The sequence below is a fragment of the Haliotis rufescens genome, unplaced genomic scaffold, assembly GCF_023055435.1.
Source record: "Haliotis rufescens isolate VD_foot unplaced genomic scaffold, xgHalRufe1.0.p SCAF_17, whole genome shotgun sequence".
NCBI lineage: Eukaryota > Metazoa > Mollusca > Gastropoda > Lepetellida > Haliotidae > Haliotis > Haliotis rufescens.
Genome location: NW_025963857.1, coordinates 32,716,888 through 32,741,059, shown reverse-complemented (window position 1 = coordinate 32,741,059; position 24,172 = coordinate 32,716,888). Strand labels below are relative to the sequence as shown.

The 24,172-nt window shown below is 38.9% G+C and overlaps 2 protein-coding genes across 2 annotated transcripts in view; one reads left to right on the top strand and one right to left on the bottom strand.

The window, feature by feature from the left end:
- Positions 1-7,138, bottom strand: part of LOC124142570 (TBC1 domain family member 31-like) — a 34,222-nt gene extending 27,084 nt beyond the window's left edge. The window contains exons 1-4 of the mRNA XM_046511130.2: positions 6,736-7,138; positions 5,303-5,458; positions 4,002-4,117; positions 2,786-2,964 (exon numbers count right to left, since the gene is read on the bottom strand). Of these exons, the coding sequence (XP_046367086.2) occupies positions 2,786-2,964; positions 4,002-4,117; positions 5,303-5,458; positions 6,736-6,812 (528 nt within the window). The 5' untranslated portion in view covers positions 6,813-7,138. The remainder of the gene's footprint in view (positions 1-2,785; positions 2,965-4,001; positions 4,118-5,302; positions 5,459-6,735) is intronic.
- A 449-nt stretch (positions 7,139-7,587) lies between these two features.
- Positions 7,588-22,897, top strand: LOC124142569 (derlin-1-like). The gene is made up of 8 exons (XM_046511129.2): positions 7,588-7,887; positions 8,164-8,275; positions 9,312-9,376; positions 9,493-9,519; positions 10,741-10,836; positions 11,727-11,779; positions 13,327-13,437; positions 17,499-22,897. The coding sequence occupies exons 1-8, from the start codon at positions 7,729-7,731 to the stop codon at positions 17,635-17,637; spliced, it is 762 nt and encodes a 253-aa protein (XP_046367085.1). The 5' UTR covers positions 7,588-7,728; the 3' UTR covers positions 17,638-22,897.
- Positions 22,898-24,172: the final 1,275 nt, after the last annotated feature.

Sequence of the window (24,172 nt, the reverse complement as noted above, 5' to 3'; positions counted from 1 at the left end):
GAATCATTTATAAGTGTCAATGTATTGAAAAATTGAGAAGCTCAAATTCAGTGATCACGTGTAAACATTATCATGTACATGTTGTACACTTTACACTTTGACAACCATGGGGCTCATAATGATTCATATTTTCGAAATTGAAAATTTTACAATAAATTGTAGGTTTATATACTCATCCTATCACACACTATGCATTTATCCACATACCATAGTCAGGGTACGAACCTCAACCATGAAACGTACACAAGGAAGCTGGTCCAAAACTATGATCCAATCCAAAGATTGTTACAATGTTTAGTGTCGTAATAGACAGACTCTCGTATTGGTTGCTTACTAAAAAAACCTTGATACAACAAGATATCGGGTAACTCCTGTAGTTTTCTAACAGGATGCTGATCTACTCAACGACTGCATAGCTTTGAACTAGGGGAAGCCTATTCCATTTAACCTACCCTGTTTATGAGAGGGGATAACCCCTTCTCCATCCATTAGGTTCAACAAGACAGTATCACACAATGGATGCAAAGTGGGCCAGCTTGGCATCTCTTTTGATGCTTTGTCAAAGCCATAAATCACAACCACAGAGATTGAGTGCGCTTAGGCAGGGAAGAGGGAACATCTGCCATACCCTTACGGGTCTTTGACACGACTACTGAGGCGCACTCTTCAAGGGTTGTAGTCACAGCTTGGACAAGAGTCTGAAAGTCATTGGAAGACAACCCTGAAGATTAGGTGCGATGGTCCCAAGATGTAGGTAGGATAGGTTGATCCTGTTGATTGCACTGTTCCTGGGAAGGAGTACCGGTATGCCTATCCTCAGAAGAATGTCGACCTCTAGGCGAGAGGTATTGATGTCGTACGTGCAATCCAACAGAAAGTGTCGATCCCTTGATCCATAGTGAGGGGTGTTCACCAGTAGAACCATATTGATAGGGAAAACATTGGTAATATTTCTAGGTTAGGGGTATCGAGATTGATCAGTAGAGCTAATTCGATCTGTAAAGCCATGTTGATCAATGGAGTCATGTCGAGAGTCCGAATCATTTCAATGACTCTATTGTTCAATTTAAGTCGATCTGTTTATCCACGTTGATTGTTTGAATTATGTCGATCAGGCGACTGTTTGAATACTGTCGATCAGGTGAACTTTATCGAGTACATGAATCCTGATGATTGTTTGATCCAAGTCAATCGTCTGATCTATTTGGATTGTTCGATTCAGGACGACTGTCCGAATCACGTCGATCAGGTGATCCAAAGCAATCATGCAAATCATGTCGATTGTTAGATCTTGAGAATTGTTTGATCCATGACAATTGTTCGATCCATGACAACTGTTCGATCCATGACATTTGTTCGATCCATGACAATTGCTCGATCCATGACATTTTTTCAATCCATGTCAATCGTTCGATCTATGTCCATTGTTCCATCTCTGTGGCGAGAGTCCCACATGCTCACTCCTGCGTCTGTCGTCTGATGACTGTAGAGGAGGGCATGGTTGCATGGATTACCAGAATTATCTACGGGGGAGGAAAGCTGACTTTCTACAGAAGCTCTCAGGGTATTCATCGCTTGTAATTCGGCATCACTAATAGTGGATATGAGATTGTACCATATGACGCTGAAGGCGGGACAACTGTAGCTACCGACCCCTCCTTCTCATGAGCACAGGGCACGGTCGCGAGAACCATGAGAAAGGAGTCAGAAACTGCATCCTCCTCGACCGAGAGCATGGTAATGGTAGATAAATTGGAAGTGATAGACGATGAAGCAGGTATGGTAATTGTCCATAATATTTTCTGTTTAGGTTTCTCATAGCTGAAGAAGGAGCATGGTCTAAATCCTTCAGCACATATTTGGACTGGTGATTGTAAGTAGACTTTTGACACTTACGAAGGTAAAGTTTTAATTCCTTGTCTGCACTTGTCACAACCGTCTTCATAGGAGCATAGACCACAATAATCACAGCAAAGGGATCAACGGTCATATGCAGAGAAAGTATGCTTGCATTTCTCACGAGAAGAGCATTGTGGATCCATAACATTTCTTTCTGTATTTGCGGTTGTTTATTGAGAAAGACAATCAGAATAAAACAATATATATGTATAAATACATCCACACACCAGGGCGAGATGAAAGAGATAAGTATGTTGGGGACGTCATGTGATTAGGTCGTATAGGAATTAGGTGGTGTGCAGCCCATTGTGTGTGGTGGTGGGCATGGTGACGACTGGGATGTGTTGGGTGAGGTGTTTTTGTTTAAAGCTGGAAACTTGTTTTGAATTGTTTCTACACCAGAATTGAAGAAGTAACAATGGTATAGTGTGAAATAGGATAAATTGAAAATGTAGTTAAATATATTCATGATATTAGTTTTAGACTAAGTCCATTGTAGCACTCAGATTCAGGGCATAGTTCTCAGATCTGTTGTATTTATGGTTGATCTCACGACTGCATGGCTTCCGAAATAATGAATAAAGATGATGTTTGACATGTGTATACATGTACATAACACTATTCACAAGAGTTAAAGCAAAATTACTTAATCCTTTACAAACAATGTCAAAAGAAGTCCTAGTTGGATAGTGTTTTAAGGTATAATTCTTATAATAACTATTTAATTATTGAATCTGTGTGTTCATTGATTCTGCATAGCGCCATACACCTACCTGATTATCTTTTAGCTGCTATATGTTTAAGAAACCTAGACTACAAGTTTTGATAGTTTTGATGCTTGTCGCTTTTTTGGGCTGCATCTTATAACCCCCTTCCCATGACTGACCTGCAGCACACCAACATCTTCCTTGATGTTGAGCTTCCTCTTCCTCTGGAAGGTGTCCAGATCCCAGAGATGAGCAACGTCCGCCGATGTGGTCAAGGCATAGCGGCCAGAGGCATGGACAGAAATACTGTGTATGGCCGACTCATGGCCCTTCATCCAGGCTACCAGATCTTTGGTATCTGTGTGTGGAAAAAAAGGAATCACTTATTATAAATCGTTAGAATATGAAATTAAATGTATCCCAGTTGGAAGTCTGCTCAGGTGTTGATGATTAACCCACCGGAATTCCAGGTCAGGATATAACCCTGGTACTACATGCTGGACTAAAATGAGTGTTGGCTGGTCACACTGATTGTGTATCATCGACCCTGACATTTAGTTGCTCATGCCATCAACCACTGATTTGCTTGACCAAGATTTAATTTTCTACCTTTGCTGTATTAAACACTGACTCCTGGGTCGCTCATTCTGTGATTCACAGCCATTCCTCTATGATTTAGTTATTACAGAAATATGAAAACACTGCAAGGAATCAGTGTATGTTGTTTTTGTGCCCTGACCTGACAGACCAAGGCTCATAATCAGAGCAAATCTTGGATGACCTACAACCAGTACGACTACATCACATCTCTGCAAAGGAAATTAATGGCCCTGTATGAGGTATGACTGCAAGGGCATTTTCACTATGGACTGTATTGCAATAGTATCAAATCAACTTGATAACATATTTTAATGTAATAGAAATGGAAAATGTACTGCTGATAATGTAAAAGTTGGCCATTTACCTCCCTGTCACTTCTCAAACCAAAGGGAAGTAACTTTAATTTGAAGTTGTCGTAATCCTTGCTTATGAAATCATGGCAGGTTTGAAATTTGACTGTAAGCATTTCTGAAGCATAATTTATGTTTCATTTATACAAAATGAGACTATTCAAACTATTGATTGTTATGCATTCTGTTAACAACATCATTAGCATCTTTAAATTCCTATCGATATCAAACAATCAATTGCAATACATCGATAGTTCAATATATATTGTTACACTCCTCACGCCAAAGACCACTTTTCCACCTGCCTCCTAACTTGGACTACAAGAAGATATAGATTCAGTATACAATTACATGCCTGCCATAGAAGATAATACATGACTGGTAAGCTGTTCACAGCCTATGACTTCTCATGTACATAGTAGTGTACAGTACACCATGTACACACCTGTATCAAAGCACTTCAAGGAGTAATCAGACAGGCCAACAAGGAACTCTGTTCTTCTTCGGAGAGAAAATGCAAGAGCTGTGCATGGGTGACCTGTTTTTTGTACCAAGGAAAACCTGAAACAAGTGAAATGGTTTCATCTGAATAAAAATAGTTGATCAATGTCGAAGCATGACCATTTCATGACAAACTAGATACTTGTATAAACACAGAGCAAGCACAGCAAAGTGATCAAGTATTTCTCGTTTACTCATGAGCATAATCATGATAATCATTAACAGGTCTTATCAAAATGTTTTTGAGTTCACCTGCCTCAACTTGTGAATTTGTGTACAGCTTCACACATTCATATTCTAAACCTGATATAAAATTATTTAGTTTTTTCTTGAAGACACAATATTTAACTAAAGCATAGCTCACAAAGAAATAATTTCAACGAGGTTGTGTATTTTCTTTGTCCATCTTCCTGAGGCAAGGCAGTTAACTGACTATAAAAGTCCGGTTTCAACCCTTGTCGAACTAGGCTGGAATTTCATAGCTTGATTGTACCGCCACATATGGCTATTACGAGCTATGTCCCTTCTATTGACCAATCAGATTGAACCTCTCATATCACTTGCATTTGTTTCAAACAAAATAGCGGCATCCAGTCAAGACGATCTGATAGATAATCAAGATATATATATTTTTAAAAATGGTCTTACCTCACAAAGTGCATCAAATCACTTGAGCATCTTGATTAAAAAGATGAAAAGATTTGGAAATATCTGTCAACGACCAATTGACTCTCCACATGCTCTGCAAATCATGCAGTCGACCAAACATTTTATGGCAGTCACAATGTTGTTTCAACTTGTTTGCGATTTTGATTGTACATGTACTATGGATAGGCTCCTTAGTCCAGCCAAAATATAACTCTGAAATTCCAGCTTTGTTTGGAAAGGATGGAAACTGGACTTTTATAGTCAGTTGACTCCCTTGCCTCAGGAAGATGACTTTGTCAGACGAGATTACAACTAATCACATAAAGATATACTTGACAAGATTTGACATACTCTCTTTCATATCTACAAAGTTTACATAAAATTTACTGAAAAGGAATAGAGAAGAAACCTATCTCAACATACATTAAATACTAAATGTTTAATATAAAACCACTGGTGATAACATATTTTGCAATAAGCATACTGAACGAGCCTGATAATAACCAGCAGGACAAGAATAGGTATTCTTAATAAAGAATATTATGGGGAATATGTGCATTTTTAAGCCCCAGATCCTAGGGATAGAAAAGGAATTACCTGTTTCGGTTAATGTCAAACATGAAGATGTTTCCTTGGTGATCGCCTGCCAGCAAACTGTCTCCTGTTGCATCAAATGCAGCATGTAGGAAGCGAACTGTGTGTGATGGAGTTGACAGTGCCCCTGTGACACTGCTGCTCACTCTCAGCATCAACCTGAAGGGTAACCATGGTAACATCAAAAACACAAAAAATGTGATCAATACATTTGAATATTATGTTTTTCTTCATGACAGAGATTTTAGTTTATTGTCGCTTTGAGAAATATTTCATTTATCACTTTCTAAAGTGTCGTCTAAATGAAGAAGGAAAGTTTATCATGCTTGTCACATTCACGTTGTCCGCTTATGCATGCTCTGCGCCCACTTGTAAGCAAAGGTATGGTGCTGACAAACCAGGAACAGCATAATTGGAGTGTATTTGGATCCAAACCAACCATCAGCAGTACCTGGTGGATATTGGCAAATTTAAGGGACACAACTCTCCAGGATAAATTGCAGCAACCACTAGGCCACCTGGGTCCACCAGTACATACTAATTCATGTGTTATGAAATGATGTCCACAATGGAATCCGAACTGCACTTGGTGAGTAGATGAGAAATCAGTCAGGACGAAAAATGTCTCAAATTGCCCTTTTGTTGCTCTAATATCAGTACAGACACCTTTCAGAAATCTGTATTATCCCATTAAGCCTGTGATGCTCATGTGCAAAAGATGGGAAAATAATTCTAGTAAAAGTTTACAAAACCATTCTTGAAAGCTCTATTCGCTGCTGTCTCCTGCTCTTCCAAACTGGCCATGACTTGATATTTCTTACTTGTAGATCAATCATTAGCTGCCACTGACAATAACTACAAATTTGAACAATTTAGCCTTTTAGTGAGTTTCACATTCAGTTCTTTTGGTTACAGTGTACTTTGGAACTTTTATATATTTTTGTTGGAATATAAAAATGTATATAGCAACATAGTCTTTCATATTTTTGTGTTACACCAGGGTTAGGTACCCCTTTCTGATCAAACACCCCTTCATGACACTCAGGGTTGGGCGCCCATTGCCAATCAAATATTCTAGTGACCTCTTTACGATCCTTAGGGTTAGGTGTGAGTTAGGGTATGGGTTAGCAATCTCTTAACGAATGAATCCAATGTCATTTGAGCAAAATCAGTACCATTTTGTATCCAGTGTTGCTACTCTGCACACATATAAAGTAAACAGTCGGGTGCTGATGACTTGGTAAATGAGATACTTGTGATATAACCCATGGTTCCATGATTTTTTTTTGGCTAAGTAGATTAATTATCAGCGCCAATTGCATCCTCCATGCTGTGCTAATTGCAATCCGAAAAATGGTAAAATGCAATACTCCCCACTTCATTTCTCTGTTTCCAGATAACAAATTTCATTTTTTTTATGTTTTTGCAATGCATACCCATTATCACTTGATGGCGTCGGTTTTCGATGCCAAATTTTGCCTGATGTTTTCTTGCATACGTCCAGTGTCTGCATCTTGAATATTTTCTTCTAGCTTCCTGATCAACTGTGTTGTGTGCACTTCGGATGTCCAATCTGCATCATCTACCCATTGCTGTCATATATGCAAATCTTCAAAATAACATTTCATCGGGATTTACATTGACAACAAGAATGAACATGATCACTTTCTTCTTCCCACACTTTCTGGACATTTATGGTACGATATTCTTGTTATTTCCCCTCCGCGATCAATGGTCTATCAAATTTTGTGTATGTTAATTCTGCATTGCTTTATAAAACCACTTGTTTGTCAAAATCCGTGTTTGATGTGATTGAACTTGTTTTTCAATATGGCGCGTTTGTTTTGATGGTTGATTATATATTTCCTAAAACGAAATAAAGAATTTCAAAGCAAATTTTAACCAAACAATCGCCTATTCGTTTATAATCAAAATTAAAGCAATGACTTATGTTATTTAATTTGTAGTGAAAAATATGTTTCTATCCCAAACTAATTAACTTGTTCTTTTTTTTACAGAATTGATCAAAATTTATTTTGCGTCTGTAGTTTTCTCTTTTGTAAATACTTAAGTAGTATGTTCTTACAACTAATAAGAAATATTTCACACTCGTAACATTCACCACTGCCGCTTACCAGGTATAAATAAACATAATGAATATTTATTTCCATCTTTACATATTTCTATTATTCAGAAATAGTGCAATGCTTCTAAAATAATCGCCGAGAAATTAGAAATGTTGATACATTTCAGAATGTGTTGTTTGGAAATTATCACACCACATTACTTCCGTTCACGTTGAGTGAGTTGCAAGTTACTGTGTGAAGGCCACGTAGATTTAGCATTACTTGCTAGCTTCTCTCATTTACATTCACGCTAGAGAGAAACAACACCTTTTTCAGCACGCGCGACCTAATATATTGACAAAAATGGCTTCAAGTGACATTGGAGACTGGTATCGCAGCATACCGCAGATGACAAGATACTGGTTTACAGGATCAGTTGTGGTGCCCTTAGTCGGAAAGCTTGGTATATTGAGCCCTCTTTGGTTCATTCTTCAATTCGAACCCTTCATTTACAGATTCCAGGTACGTTTGTACTCAAATTCGCCGTTGAAGTTCGTAGAATTTTAAGTATTTTTTATGTATTTATTTGAAATCCTCGATTATCATGATCATGTTCTCTGTTGTCCCAATGAAAATTTCAATACACACGCGTAGTCGATTCCTAACATGTTTTCTGCCCAAATTTACACAACAGTTGATACTTAGATTATAGTAATTATGTAAGAACTGCAACTGTGCATTTGTGACCAATTCTATTTTCCAAAATATCATGGTAGAAGTATTGCTTATGTGTTGTAGATATGGAGACCTCTGACTGCTGTGCTGTACTACCCAATATCAGGCCCACGGGGGTTTCACTTTTTGATGAATCTCTATTTCTTGTATTCATATTCTACCAGACTGGAAACAGGTAAGTTGTGAACATTGTATGAACTTGCATTGTTTGAAATCGAGGTCCTTGAAGTTTGCTCCTGTAGCATTTGAATCTAGGGACCACCCCAAATCTTATCTTATTTCTTTGAAGGCTATGGCAAGAATCCTTTCTTAATTTTTGGGACACAGGTGGCCTTGTTCTCTAAGACGCCACAATTTGCTGTGCAGAGTTGTGTCCCTTGGGTATGCCAGAATCCCATGATTGTGGCTTTAAATTCCGGTTCGCCCGATTAGGTTTCTAGCTTTGTCAGCATCATACCCCTGCTTGTAGGTGATTTGGGGCTTTCTTCCCACATTAAGCTGACACACTGTGTTATAACTGGAATATTGTTCAAAGCGTTGTTTACCCAGACTCATTCACTCATGCTTAATTTGAACACTGATGACTTGTATTGTTAGAAATGAAGTATTCTGTGGCAGACATGGACTGTAGACAGGAAGCCCTTGGGTAGAGGATGTCGACCCTGACAGTATAGTTTTGACATTGATGGAGGATGGGAGGACAATTAATAAATGACCTTTAGACTAGGTAACGTCCAAGGTGCCGCGATTCGCTGTGCAGAGTTGCGTCCCTTGGGCACGCCAGAAACCTATGATTGTGGGTTCGAATCTCGGTTCGCCCCGATTATGTTTCTAGGTTTGTCAGCACCTTACCCTTGCTCGTTGGTTTCACCGAAGTGGTAAACGTCTCAGACCTGTATCACTTCGGGCTTTCCTCCCACATTAAGCTGACTTGCCGCGATATAACTGGAATATTGTTAAAAGCGGCGTTAAGCTCAACTCACTCACTCACTCACTATCTTTATTAATAATTGAGTTGTCGTTTTCGCCTGTCAAGTAGTGGCTGTTTTCGCCAAATGAGGGCCCGTTTTCGCCCGAGAAATCAGTGACGTTGTGCTGAGGTGTCGTTTTAGCTTACACCCACATTGACAGAACTGTCATGTTTCTTTGCTATTAAGGAAAAGTGCTTGAATATGTATCTTTATTTCAGCTCTATTTCTTGTACATTTCAGGGGTGTTTGATGGAAAACCAGCTGATTACCTATTCATGCTCATATTCAACTGGATTTGCCTAACTGTATCCTTTTGATGATGATGGTGATGATTCCAGTGTTGATAGTAGATGGTAATATATAAATATATATAACACAAGTGAGACAAACTAGGAAAATATGTTCCTTAACCATCTGACAGATCATTGGACTGATGTCAGGCCTCATGGTAAGTTGTACATTTTGTATTTCCCCAGCCATGAAATAGAAATTATTGTCTTTCCACTGAAAATTGTAGTATAGTCATTTTGTCACTTTGTCATTTTGAATTATTTGGTGAATGTATCTAGACCTGCTCAGAGACCAAATGTCACCCCTAGTCCACAGACCCTTGTGTCATTGCTTAAATATTTCTACATCAATTGATATCATGAGTGTTGGAAATACACAATCAGAGAGCAGCTGTCTACTTGTTTACTGTTTCCGCGGTTCAAGTGTTCTCCCCATAAGCTAAAATTATCGACCTATCAGAAAGCTGCTTATCAACACTCTCCTCATTCCCATTCTAGCTTCAAAGTGGCGAGTTGACAGCTTTCGGTTGGTATTATTTCATAGCAATAAAGAATTAGGGTATGTCATGTGTTGGAATTGAAAGAACAATCCCCCAAGACAAGGTAGATATGAAGTTTTTGTGAATGCTTTGCGATTTTACTTTAGAAAGAGGGATGCAAGGTGAGCAATGCTGTATGGAGTGTCTGACCTTGGTTAAAGATATAGGATGGTGCATTTCTGACACTCGTGATGTTAACTGGTCTAGAAATATTTAGGCAACGACGCAAGGGCCTGTGCCCTAGTCTGCAGCAAATGTTCCAAATTGGAATTCCCACATCAAGTTAAGCTATACCTAACGTGGACCGCCTCCATGGTCTAGTGGTAAAGCGGAAGGTCCAGGGTTTGATCCCCGGCTGCGTCATACCTAAAGATGTTAAAAGATGGTACTTGTTACCCTGTCTGGCGCTCGGCATAAAGGGGCTAAAACCAGGACTGATCGGCTCGGAATCAGTTTACTTTGTCTGAGTGGGGTATTTATGTTAGACTGCGCCATGGTATTTCAGTGAACTAGCACTATAAATTGGCATCAGTCCGGACTAGTACAAGCAGCCTCACGTGCATGCACGTCGCTATATAAGTGCAATAATCTTGGACGCGGCGTTAAAACAAATTTCACCTCACCTTTAACTAATGTTATGTTTTGGTTTACATGCTAAAAGGACCAAATAAGAGGAGGGTGCATAATTGCATTGATTTGATTACAATACATTTGAACTTAAGAAAATAAAAATTCCTAATTTTGAACCAAAAAATCAATTTCCTTCCAAAGGGACCTTAGTCCATTGTTGTCTGGAATCCTAGATACGTCCATGATAAGTATGCCGGTTGTGTTTTCCAGCTGCTAATGGATCCCATGGTGCTCAGCGTCCTGTATGTCTGGTGCCAGCTCAATAAGGATACCATCGTCACTTTCTGGTTCGGTACTCGCTTCAAGGTAAGACATGCTGAATGTTCACTTCACCAAACATATGGACCCCATGGGGATTCTGGGTTAGAATAGGTCCCAGCAACCTATGCTGGTTATTAGAGGCAACCAAATGGATTTGGTGGTCAGGTTCGGCGACTTGGTTGATTGCATGTCATTGTACCCTGACAGCATGGATCGATCCTTGTTTACTGGATTGTCTGGTTCAGACTCAATTGTTTACTGGCCTATGTCATGCAGCTGGAATATTGTGAAGCGCAATGTTAAATGCAAACAAAACAACCAAATCTTTGGATTACTTTCACATAATTTCATAGTTTTTGATATAATCTATAATGGATGTGATTCACATGAAGCATGACTGTTTCATAGGACTGTTAATGACATGTTTCATCAAGTAAGGAAAGATAGGATGACAAAACAATTTTTTTGTCTGTTGGGGGGGCACGGGTGGCCCAGTTGTCTAAGGCGCTGCGATTCGCTGTGCAGAGTTGCGTCCCCTGGACATGCCAGAAACATATGATTGTGGGTTCAAATCCCGGTTCGCCAAGATTATGTTTCTAGGTTTGTCAGCACCATACCCGTGCTCGTGGGTTTCACCAAAGTGGTCTGAGACCTGCATCACTTCGGGCTTTCCTCCCACATTAAGCTGACACGCCGTGCTATAACTGGAATAATGTTAGGAGCGGCGTTAAACCCAACTCACTCACTCACTCTTGTCTGTTGGTACTTTTGGACAATAAAATGATGTGATGTTTATTGTGATGTGGTCAGGGATGAAGTTCTTAATTCATTCTGCCCAAACACATTTGGATATTGAGAATGTTTTTGGTAACTTTGCTTGTTTGTGCAATGTTGTGTCTTGCCTCGTATTATACGTGATGTTTCTTTGTCGACAGGCGATGTACCTGCCATGGGTCCTCCTGGCCTTCAACATGATCATTGCTGACGGGTAGGTTGGAGGCTCAGAACTGTCTCTTACCAAATAATACTAAGCCGCCCCCACCCCTGCAATCTCATTAAAATCAGATCTTAGTTCTCACTTCCACTAAACAAAGTTCTGAGGACATCCGATTACGGGTCATGTCAGAACGACCTTTCAACCAACCAATCAGAGCATCACTTACCAGATCAGGAATGTGACAGGAGGAATGTTTTTTCTTATCGAAAAGGTTAACACACGGTTTTCAACAGCAACAGGCTGTATAACTGAAATGTCAAAATCGTCTATCTCTCGATTCAGTGGGATAAACATTTGAACTGAAGAGGCCCCTCATAGTCCATGGAAAGTACTGCCATACAATCTCGACAATCTATTTGACATTCCAGAATGTTCTTTTGTTCACGTTTTGCACTTTGAATCATGAACTTTCTCAAGATATATTTCGAAGCATACACTGTTCATAGTTTGAAAGTAGTCCCTACACCTCGAGAAAGCTGCTCTGATTTGCAAATGCCGACTTCTTGTTAGTCATTTCATTGGTCAAAGTTTGTATGAGGTCATTCTGATGTGACCTGTAATGAGATGTCCTCAGATCTTTGTATGGCAGTAGTGAGAACTAAGATCTGATTTGAATGGGATTCCTTAAAAATGTTTTTTCCAGTGTCCTGACCAACCTTAACAGGGGCACCTTTTACTATACCCTAAGCCCTTTTCCTGGAGTTGCGACATAGTTTTCGGGCGACTAACAACGAGAGAAAGAGTTGAGGGGGACACAATTGTCCAAGCTGCTGCAGTTATGTGTGCAGGGTTGTGTCCCTTTGGTATGCAAGAATCCTGTGGCCTTGAGTGAAATTGCATGAGTATGATTCTTGGCTTGTCAGCACCATACACAAGCTCCGGGACATCAACGTAATTGTCATCAGGCTTTCCTCCCACATTAAGGGCCTAGTGGTTAAAGTGTTCACTCGTCAAGGTGAAGACCGGGGTTCAATTCCCCAAATGGGCACAAGCCCATTTCTGGTGTCCCCTGCCGTGATTTTGCTGGAATATTGCCAAAAGCGGTGTAAAACCAAACTCGCTCACTCACTCACTCACTCCCTGACCTGTGTTGACTCACAGATTTATTGGAGCATCTCGGTGACTGGTATTTGGCCATGGTCTACAGCGGATGTCAGTATGACTTCCCAAAGAGGAATTACTAGTTTCTGAATTCAGGTTACCTGGTATTCTAATTGTTGCAAATATGTTAGCATTTCGAAGGTGCCATGCATTTAATTTATTACCAGGCGATTAACAGTAATTAAAGAGAAAATAGCGTTAATACATTATTGTTAAAATATCTCTAAATAAAGCACAATAAGGACTTGAGCAAAATCCAATTTTTCGTCAAACTATTGTTTTCTTTCCAATTTGCCTGTCACGGGCACTTAATCTTCAAAGCTCAATAAATCCCTCACATCAGAAATATTTATGCTTTGTCATTGTTATACCATAGCAATGGAAGTTGATATCATTCTGTTAATGGTACATTTACACAACTTACCCTTCCTTTGCAGAGGCATGTTGGAGCTGATCGGCATCATCGTGGGGCATCTCTACTTCTTCCTCATGTTCAAGTACCCTCAGGACTTCGGTGGAGCCAGGCTCTTGAATGTGCCACAGTTTCTGTGAGTAGTTGTCCTGTAAATAAATCTGTTTTGTTAAGCAGTCATACATGGACATGTGAATAGCCTGTCATTCATGCAAGAGTGAATAGTTTAGTCAAACATGGAAGTGTGAATAGATAGTCATACATGGATCTGTGAATAGTGTCATATATGGAAGAGTGAATAGTGTCGTATATGGAAGAGTGAATAGTTAGTCATACATGGAAGAGTGAATAGTTAGTCATACATGGAAGAGTGAATAGTTAGTCATACATGGAAGAGTGAATAGTTAGTCATACATAGAAGAGTGAATAGTTAGTCATACATGGAAGTGTAAATAGTCTTGAATTTGTCTAAAGCAGAGGGGACTATGCTTGTCATAAGAAGCCACAAAGAGGAATAGGTAGGGGGTCAGACACGCTGACTTGGTTGATGCCTGTTATTGTATCACAACTGCCCAGTAGATTGATGCTCATGGTGTCAGTCACAGGATTGTCTGGTGCAGACGCGACTATTTACAAACCGCCATCATATAGCTGGAATATTGCTGAGTGCGGCATCAGACAACAAACACAGGATAAATGGAAGTGAATAGTGATCTATGGAAGTGTGAATAGTGATACATGGAAGTGTGAATAGTGATCCATGGAAGTGTGAATGGTGATCCATGGAAGTGTGAATGGTGATGCATGGAAGTGTGAATAGTGATCTATGGAAGTGTGAATAGTGATACATGGAAGTGTGAATGGTGATGCATGGAAGTGTGAATGGTGATGCATGGAAGTGTGAATAGTGATACATGGAAGTGTGAATAGTGATACATGGAAGTGTGAATGGTGATGCATGGAAGTGTGAATAGTGATACATGGAAGTGTGAATGGTGATGCATGGAAGTGTGAATAGTGATACATGGAAGTGTGAATGGTGATCCATGGAAGTGTGAATGGTGATGCATGGAAGTGTGAATAGTGATCCATGGAAGTGTGAATAGTGATGCATGGAAGTGTGAATAGTGATGCATGGAAGTGTGAATAATGATACATGGAAGTGTGAATAATGATACATGGAAGTGTGAATGGTGATGCATGGAAGTGTGAATAGTGATGCATGGAAGTGTGAATAATGATACATGGAAGTTAGGGCTGAAACGATATCCCGGGACACCGATGCATCGCGATTCACTCCATACGATACGGTGTGCGATTTGTGAGGTGCTGTATCTCGATTTTTCACGATACGTTTTTTCAAAGAAATATGTATTTACGTACGTCTTTTTTTTGTAAATAAACTTTCATCACAGATACGTTTCAAATGTGTTTTAACTTTTTTTCAACACTGTAGGCCGGTAGACCGGCCAAGAAGCATCGAGTCCCCAGGCACCGTAGGCCGGTTAACCGGCCAAGCCTTAGTCACGCCAAAATAGTATATATATTTATGGACCTACCTGTCATACCATTCATTTATTAAATCTATCACATCTCACAATGTCTGAAATACGTATTTTATTTCCATTTATCATTTTTTATCGATAGCTTAAAAAGTTATTCACTATTTCCCGCTTATGTTATTGAAGATATAATTCTCGGACACACACTTCGACAACGGGTGCACATCGAACATGTCAAAGAGCATAACAAAGACGTTTCAAGCAAATCTTTAACTAAATAATTATACAAAGTGGTAAATAAAATCAACAAAAATATATCTAAAAGTGGTCAAACTTACAGCTAAGTTATTATTTCCATCTTTTCGTGCGATCGCGTGTAATGTTAGTCAAATGACATCTCGGCTTTCCTCGCCTCGAATTCCCGGCTCGGACACGATGTTCAATGCCAAAATATATGCATGAAAACTCTTTGTCACAGCTTGTAACCTAGCATGATACATCCACGAAGCTCCATATTTTTAATACAGATCGCGATTTCCTGCTTAAAACGTTCAGAATAACACAACTTCTTCATGTTACTAAGCGGACTGCCGCTGTTATTTGGAAATGAGTGAAAACAGATACTATTCATAATTCTTTTTAAAATAACTTTCCAATTACGTAAACAATGAAATTCTTTAGATTTTTTGAAACTTATATTTGCCCAAAATCGTCAAATTGTTGCTTCCCTGGTCCTTAATCTGGACGTTATGAATGTGTTAACTTACATATTTTTATATTTTACAACAAACTTAATTAAGTTGTCAATGCATTATTTAAATAATGTGATAAACATAACTTTCATATTTATAAACACTAGGATAAGACCTTTCAAATGGTATATAACATGGCTGTTGCTATATATCTAATTATTTTTAATTGTTTTTTTGCCTTTATACATGAAAATGGCAAATCATTAGTTACTGGACACTGGTACATTTAGTATTTACTCCTACCATCTAGTCACAACTCACAAATATGTAGGACTGTAACTTTTGTGTTTGCTAGCCATTACATGGAAATGGCAGATGATTCATTAAGTTAAAATACTCATTACAGTATATATTTTATGACTTATGAACATTCGGTCACTCTCATTTAATTTTTCATTTTTAATAAACTAAGTTTAATTCATTCATCTCTTGTCTTCTCTTGTCACTATGTGTATCAAGATACGTATCGAATCGTGATGTAAGTATCGAGGTACGTATCGTATCGTGACCTAGGTGTATCGTTGCAGCCCTAATGGAAGTGTGAATAGTGATACATGGAAGTGCGAATGGTGATCCATGGAAGTGTGAATGGTGATGCATGGAAGTGTGAATGGTGATGCATGGAAGTGTGAATGGTGATGCATGGAAGTGTGAATAGTGATGCATGGAAGTGCGAATGGTGATGCATGGAAGTGTGAATGGTGATGCATGGAAGTGTGAATGGTGATGCATGGAAGTGTGAATAGTGATGCATGGAAGTGTGAATACTGATGCATGGAAGTGTGAATGGTGATGCATGGAAGTGTGAATGGTGATGCATGGAAGTGTGAATAGTGATGCATGGAAGTGTGAATAGTGATGCATGGAAGTGTGAATGGTGATGCATGGAAGTGTGAATGGTGATGCATGGAAGTGTGAATAGTGATCCATGGAAGTGTGAATAGTGATGCATGGAAGTGTGAATGGTGATGCATGGAAGTGCGAATGGTGATGCATGGAAGTGCAAATGGTGATGCATGGAAGTGTGAATGGTGATGCATGGAAGTGTGAATGGTGATGCATGGAAGTGTGAATGGTGATGCATGGAAGTGCGAATAGTGATGCATGGAAGTGTGAATGGTGATGCATGGAAGTGTGAATGGTGATGCATGGAAGTGTGAATGGTGATGCATGGAAGTGCGAATGGTGATGCATGGAAGTGCGAATAGTGATGCATGGAAGTGCGAATGGTGATGCATGGAAGTGTGAATGGTGATGCATGGAAGTGTGAATGGTGATGCATGGAAGTGTGAATAGTGATGCATGGAAGTGCGAATGGTGATGCATGGAAGTGCGAATGGTGATGCATGGAAGTGCGAATGGTGATCCATGGAAGTGTGAATAGTGATACATGGAAGTGTGAATAGTGATGCATGGAAGTGTGAATGGTGATGCATGGAAGTGTGAATGGTGATACATGGAAGTGTGAATAGTGATGCATGGAAGTGTGAATGGTGATGCATGGAAGTGTGAATAGTGATGCATGGAAGTGTGAATAGTGATGCATGGAAGTGTGAATGGTGATGCATGGAAGTGTGAATGGTGATGCATGGAAGTGTGAATGGTGATACATGGAAGTGTGAATAGTGATGCATGGAAGTGTGAATAGTGATCCATGGAAGTGTGAATAGTGATGCATGGAAGTGTGAATAGTGATGCATGGAAGTGTGAATAGTGATGCATGGAAGTGTGAATAGTGATGCATGGATGCAGTGGTTCATTAATATACTAATCATACTTTACGTAATGTTATAGAAATCCTTAAATTACGAATGGGAGAAATATTGTATGTGTCACATGTAATTATTTTACATTATTCATATAATTATTTATATGCATATCATATATCATTTATGTTGTATACAAGCATATCATATATATATTATATAACCTTGTTCTTTCAGATACAACTACTTCCCAAACAGGAGAGGAGGCGTTGCAGGTTTTGGAATGGCGCCATCAAGCAGACGGCGACAGGATGACGGGGGTGATAATCGCAGGGGCCATAACTGGGGAAGAGGTCAAAACTTGGGTGATAACTGAAAGAAAATGCATGAGAACTTATTCAAATTGATTTCCCAACCCAATCAAGCTGTGAAAATGTCCAATATTGTTACAAGTGAATTGATACAAATATTTCTCATAGTTCCAAAACAATAGTTATGACACAGACTAAAGTGACAGTTATTCTCATCTTTATAGAGATGAGCAAGGCACTTTTTAGTTTTGAACCTGTAGTTCTGGATAGAAATCATGGGAACTTGTATTAAATGTACATGTAATAAGGCCATGCTTCATTTCCTTGGACAGATTCTTTAAATACCAAATTGGAATGAACAAGAAATCTTTATTGTCATCTGTGTTTCACAATTTCCAGCTTGTTTTGGCTTGTAGTATTGTTTAAGGATTGTGGGTTCAAAGCCTGGTTTGCCATGCTCATGTTTCTAGGTTTGTCAGCACCATACCTGTGCTCATGGGTTTCACCAAAATGCTAAACGTGTGAGACATGCATCAGTTCAGGCTTTTCCTCCACATTAAGCCGACACACTGTGATATAACTGGAATACTGTCCAAGCCCACTCACTCACTATTATGATTTTGGATATAATAATATCCCAGAAGTGGAGTGAGATTTGAAGTCTAGAGGATAGTTTATTTGTCATACTGCTGAGTCTACCGACACATGTAACAAAGATGATATAAAGTAGATTGTTTTCAGAAAGGACATAATCATTTGATCTTCATTGAGATAAGGGGCACGGGTGGTCCAGTCGTCTAAGGCCCCACAATTTGCTGTGCAGAGTTTCGTCCCTTGGTCTTATCAGAAACCTATGATTGTGGCTTCGAATCCTGGTTCGCCCTGATTATGTTTCTTGGTTTATCAGCACCATACCCGTGCTCCTGGGTTTCACCAAAGTGGTAAACGCCTGAGACATGCATCACTTGGGGTTTTCCTACCACATTAAGCTGAACGCCTAAATAAAAGCAGTGTTAAACCCAATTCACTCATGCATATGAATGAGACAGGAACCTAGTTTCATAGCATTAGGACATTACATATTCAGTCTTTCCTTCCACATTAAGCTGACATGCCGTGATATAACTAAAATACTGTTCAAAGCGTGGTTTTACCCAACTCATTGACTCACTCGCTAACTGAAGGAGACACTTCACCTTCTGACTTGTTTTGAGAGATGACTTAAAAAATATTTTTATATTTCATCCTAGCACCATTTGATTCTTGAAACAAATCTGTCAACCTTGAAGTAAACCAATTCCTTACAGCAAATGCTGCCAACAGTGATCTTGTTGATCTAACACTGGTTTGACAACAGCTGAGTACAAGTCTCTATAAGACTCTTGTTCCTAGCCACATTGAGACCCAGTATCACTTATCTGGGTTGCTATACATTGATGCAAATAGGTTCATTCATAGATGGTTATGGTTCTAATAAAGACCTCTACTATCTTTGCTCAGCCCCTTCCAAATAATGTTTGTAATAATCTGAGATTTATTTATAACTGATCATCTTAAGATTTGTTAAATTATGAAAGTGTAATGTAAATGTTTGATTTCTGTGTTTGTTTTTGTTGTCATAGCAACCTGTTGACATTGGAAATAATGTTTATTTAGTCAGTAAGACTTCATGTTGATTCTTCATTGGACTATACAAATGATGCTTACAAAGTTGAATGTTATCATAAACAACAGACCTCCCCTGATCTTGCAGCTGGGAAATCTTTGGACTTCTCCGACCCCTGAAGATCCGGGTTAGAATTGGTCTTATGCAACCCATGTCTGTTGTAAGAGGCGACTATGCTTGTCATAAGAAGCAGGCTGGTGGTCAGGCTTGCTGACTTTGTTGATGCATGTCATCGTATCACAATTGTGTAGATTGATGCTTGTGATGTCAATCACTGGATTTTCTGGTCCAGACTGAATTATTTACAGACTGCCGTCATAAAGTTGGAATATTGCTGATAATAATATTGTACTTCTCCAAGTCACCTGCTGTGGCTGCTGTTTGTATTGTTTTAATAAAGTGGCCATGAGAAAAATTGACCCATTTATGTTTGCCAAGTATACTGGTACATGCTTATTGACAGAATGCATTGTCAGATGAAAAATGTTTGGAGAACTCAAGGGTGAATGGTTTAGAAACTTTGTTTTTTTTATAAATTCCACAATATTCCTTAATGTGCAATTTGAGCAAGCTTGTGACGACGACTGGTGCAAAATGTCCAACAGACTCTCTTGAAACTGGTACTGCAGAAGCATTTGCAGCTGCAACAAGTTATGTCGGATAGTAGAACAAAGTACATTTTCTCAGCTGCTGATCATCCTGATCTTAAGTGAGGTTCAGGATTATCTCCAGAATTCCTTTGTCCCCAAGACTGAGAGACATGAGATCAGCGCTGAGACTGCTGGAGTGGGAACTGATGCTGATCTCAAGTGATGCAGGAAAGCGTATTTGTTGTCTGTTAACAAATGCATGGCATGGACTCTTCCAAATTGTACTGTTACTGCCTCACTTTGGTGAAACAAAATTAAAAAATTGGCAAAATAAGCAAGCATCCTTTTTATTTGTTGGGGGTGGGAATTTCGAAAATGATCACCCCAGACCTTTGAACAAATCCCTAATCCTTTATAGAGCAGGATGAAAAGAAAATTCTGACATACCTACAAACTCATATTACTTTGCCTGACACACACATTTTTTATGTGAAAGCCTGATGGCGCTTGATCGGTTTATTCCAACATAGTGCTTGAAGTGGTATGCAAAAACACTGGACCATACTCGAGTCCACCAGCTTAGAGTTGGTTCTTTACTCAGAGTCATGTAGCCAATTGTACCTTATTTGTAAGAATTGCTGGAAGTGTGTGCAATGATTGTTGTTTGTATTTGTTGATGTTTGGGTTGGAATTTTGAACTTTGTGTGTTAAATGTAAATCATTGAACTGATTCATGAACTGAACATGGGAATTCTGGGTCTTAGGAATCAGGATCAGAAGAGGACCCCAGTTCCCCATTCTTGTCCTAGCATCCCAGTCCATGAAGATCCAGGTAGAGAATAGGTCTTCAGCAACCCATGCTTGCTGTAAGAGGCGACTGCTTGTCGTAAGAAGCAACCACCGGATTGGTTGTTCAGGCTAACTGACTTTGTTGATGCATGTCGTTGTATCCCAGTTGTGTAGATTGATGCTTATAATGTCAATAACTGGATTGTCTGGTCCAGACTCAATCATTGCTGCCATATAGCTGAAATATTGCTGATTGTGGCGTTGAACAACAAAAACAAACCTAGCATCCCCTAGTTATGTGCGACTTGGTTGATTGTATGTTATCAGTCCCCCATGACATGGATCTGTTCATGCTATCAACCGGGTGGACAAGTGGCCCAGTCGTCTAAGGAGCTGCAATTCAGGGTTTTCACCGAAGTGGTAAATGTCTGAGACCTGCATCACTTCGGGCTTTCCTCCCACATTAAGCTGAGATTGTTTGCCTGGCTCATATTGAACTACATAATTAGAACAGGGCTGACTCGGACAGAAAACAGCCTCTCTCTCGATGGGGTGATAATGACCTGTTGTAAATGAATGAAAGTATGGTAAGGGAGTATATGCAGATATCCGAATTAATTGTTGAATGTTAATGAAATGTTTGTCAATGCAGTTCATCTGGTGTGTGTTCCACAGAGCCGTCTTGGTGCTGTCATCAATATTATTGTATATTTCATCTTCAACTGATGTCCTGGTACAGGGACTGTTACCGGAGCATCCCTTAAACGTCCAGGGGCAGTGGGGTAGTGGAGTGGGGTAGTTGAGTGGTTAAAGTGAAGGCCTGGGTTTGATGCCCACTTTGACATAACATATGAAACCAATTCCTGATTCTGATCACCCCCACCAGTGTGAAACCACACTTAGACCACACATTTTAAATTTAATGTTTCACGGATTTATTCCAGCATTTCCACACAAGGTCGGCAAAAATTTAAAAAAAATGAATGTTAATTATATATTTATTTATTTATATGAAATTCAAACAGCAGGTTGCCTCTTGAATCTATGAAAGTGATGTCAATATTGAATTTATATATAACATTTTATATTGTACAAGAGGTTCTATATTACTTGGGGATACATAATTAAAATAAATATTTTTATGTTTAGTTTATTTCTGAGATGGGCTGCTTTTCTGTAGGGGTGGTGAACCTGTGAAACGAAAAATAAAAAAATGTGTGGCCTTATATATTCTGTCTGGAATATTACCTGTTGGTGCCAGTCTATATTTCATATTAATATACCTAGACAGTTTATTTTTCATGTTTATGGATGTACATATATTTCATCATACCTGTCATCCAAATCACTCTGTTTAAATGAGTACATTCCTTTTGAATAAACATTTCATACTAGAAAACGATCAAGCGCATTGTTAAACTTTTATTATCTTATATTCTGTTCACACAAAAATCTTTTGAGCACATCCAATCTCCTAAATTATAAAGAAAGTAAAGTAAAAGACATGACATCACTCTCAAAAACATGTTTGTTAGTGAAACACTGCCAGGTTATTTCATTTAAGAAAATATGTTTATAAATGGATTCATTCAGCTTGATTTTTATCATGGCTATTATTATTTAGCCTAGAAGAAATATTGCTGAGAATGGATGCAAGATTACTGATGTGGTGTTTATCAGTATGTGCTCTCTGTCAATACTGCGTTGTGATAGTGCCCATGTGAAAGTTGCATAACTTTTATTCATGTACATTGTACTTGTCATTGTTGGGCGTTGGTTTTTTCTCTGTTGCAGTGCATGGTGTTAGTTTTGTTGAGTGTCCAGCTAGACCTTTTTTTCTTATTTTTGTTGGTTTACGGATTTCCCCCCAAAAAAAATTCAGTTCGGAAAAAAATAAAATCTGACATGCCAAGCAAGGTAGCTGGAGTTACTACCCTAAAATTGCAAAAGCAATTCCTTCTGCAAAATAGCGAGTTTTGATGGCTTGGTTGACTCGTAACTGCGTTGCACCATTCTAGAAAAATATTTTTATTCTGTATACCAAGGTTTTTCAGGTGAGCAGGGAACAAAATATTTTTGTTAATTTTGTTATCCATTTTCTCAGTATTTTGGGTCAAAGGATCTGTAAACCTACGAAAACAAAAGGCTTAGCACCTTCATTGTTAGTTTTACATTCAAGGTCATGTGTGAGTGAGAAGTAATAGTTTTGTCACGAATGTTTCCAAGTGTATATATAGGTCATCAAGTACATGTGCATAATAAAAAACATTTAAACCCTAATGGCTTTTCTGTTAAAGCATCACAATGACCTCGTGATATTTGTGTTGCAGTTGATTCTGAGCCAGAAATCCACTAGCCTTCTGAACGTGCATTTTAACTAAGTAAAACTGACACAACTATAGGTCATTTTTCCGACTTACACCATATATATATATATGGTTAAAGTCTGAAAAATCGCTCGATTCTGTTGATCAGCACTTATCAAGAAACCAGTTGGTGAAATTAATAGCTGTGTTTTTAATCTGTAAATGCTTGTGATAGAATTGTGTGTGCAGAATTGTGTGTGTGTGTGTGTGGGGGGGGGGGGGGGGGGGGGGGGTGTGGTAATAGGTACCGCATGCTTGTCGCAAGAGCTAGCTGACTGAAATGAGGACGAGGTAAAGATCCGAGTTAGAGTATGTCTTCAGGAACCAATGCTTGCGCAAATGAAGACTATGCTTATCTTATCTCAGTTGCGTGGATCGATTCTCATGACGTCAATTACTGGACTGTCTGGTCCAGACACGCATTTGGGATACGATGACATGCATCAACCAAGTCAGCGTGCCTGACAAACCCGATCCCGTTAGTCGCCTCTTACGACAAGCATAGTCGGCCTTGTTACGACGTAAATTGTAATAAAAAGGTAAATTGTAATACTTAAAGCAAATTGTAATAATTTGGACGTAAATTGTAATAACAACGTAAATTGTAATGATATTTGACGTGAATTGTAATACGCAAATTGTAATAAAAATTGACGTTAATTGTAATAATCTCTACTTGCGGTAAAATGTAATAAATTCTTACGTAAATTGTAATAACCTTACTACCGTAGTGTCCAAGACGCCAATTGACTAGAAATGATCTTTGTTAGTTGAGCTTGCGTTTCACATGTACAATTCGAGAAATACTGTGTATGATGACAAACGTACAAAACTGTTAAGTTAGGGATGGTTGGTAAAGGCTTTATCGTACAATCGTCATTAAAGGGTGGTGTCAACATAGTGAAAGACATTTATTGGAAGTGATGTGATGTTTGTGGCATGCTATCATCTACGTAGAAGATACTACCATCTGCGTAGAAAATACTATCATCTACGTAGAAGATACTATCATCTACGTTGAAGATACTTTCATCTACGTATATGATAGTATCTTCTACGTAGATGATAGTTTGTCATCTAGATAGTATTACTATCGTCCACTTACATACTTTCATCTGCGTACATGATACTGTCATCTAGAGTATGGAGAAGTGCAGTCATATATGTGATACCAATGACATAGAGCTCA

What these genes read in the sequence shown, in the direction of transcription:
- LOC124142569 (XM_046511129.2), top strand. Translation starts at nt 7,729, where the DNA reads ATGGCTTCAAGTGACATTGGAGACTGGTATCGCAGCATACCGCAGATG. An exon ending in TCAACTGGATTTGCCTAACT is followed by an intron (nt 9,377 to 9,492) that starts GTATCCTTTTGA and finishes ACCATCTGACAG; the next exon opens with ATCATTGGACTGATGTCAGG. An exon ending in AACATGATCATTGCTGACGG is followed by an intron (nt 11,780 to 13,326) that starts GTAGGTTGGAGG and finishes CTTCCTTTGCAG; the next exon opens with AGGCATGTTGGAGCTGATCG.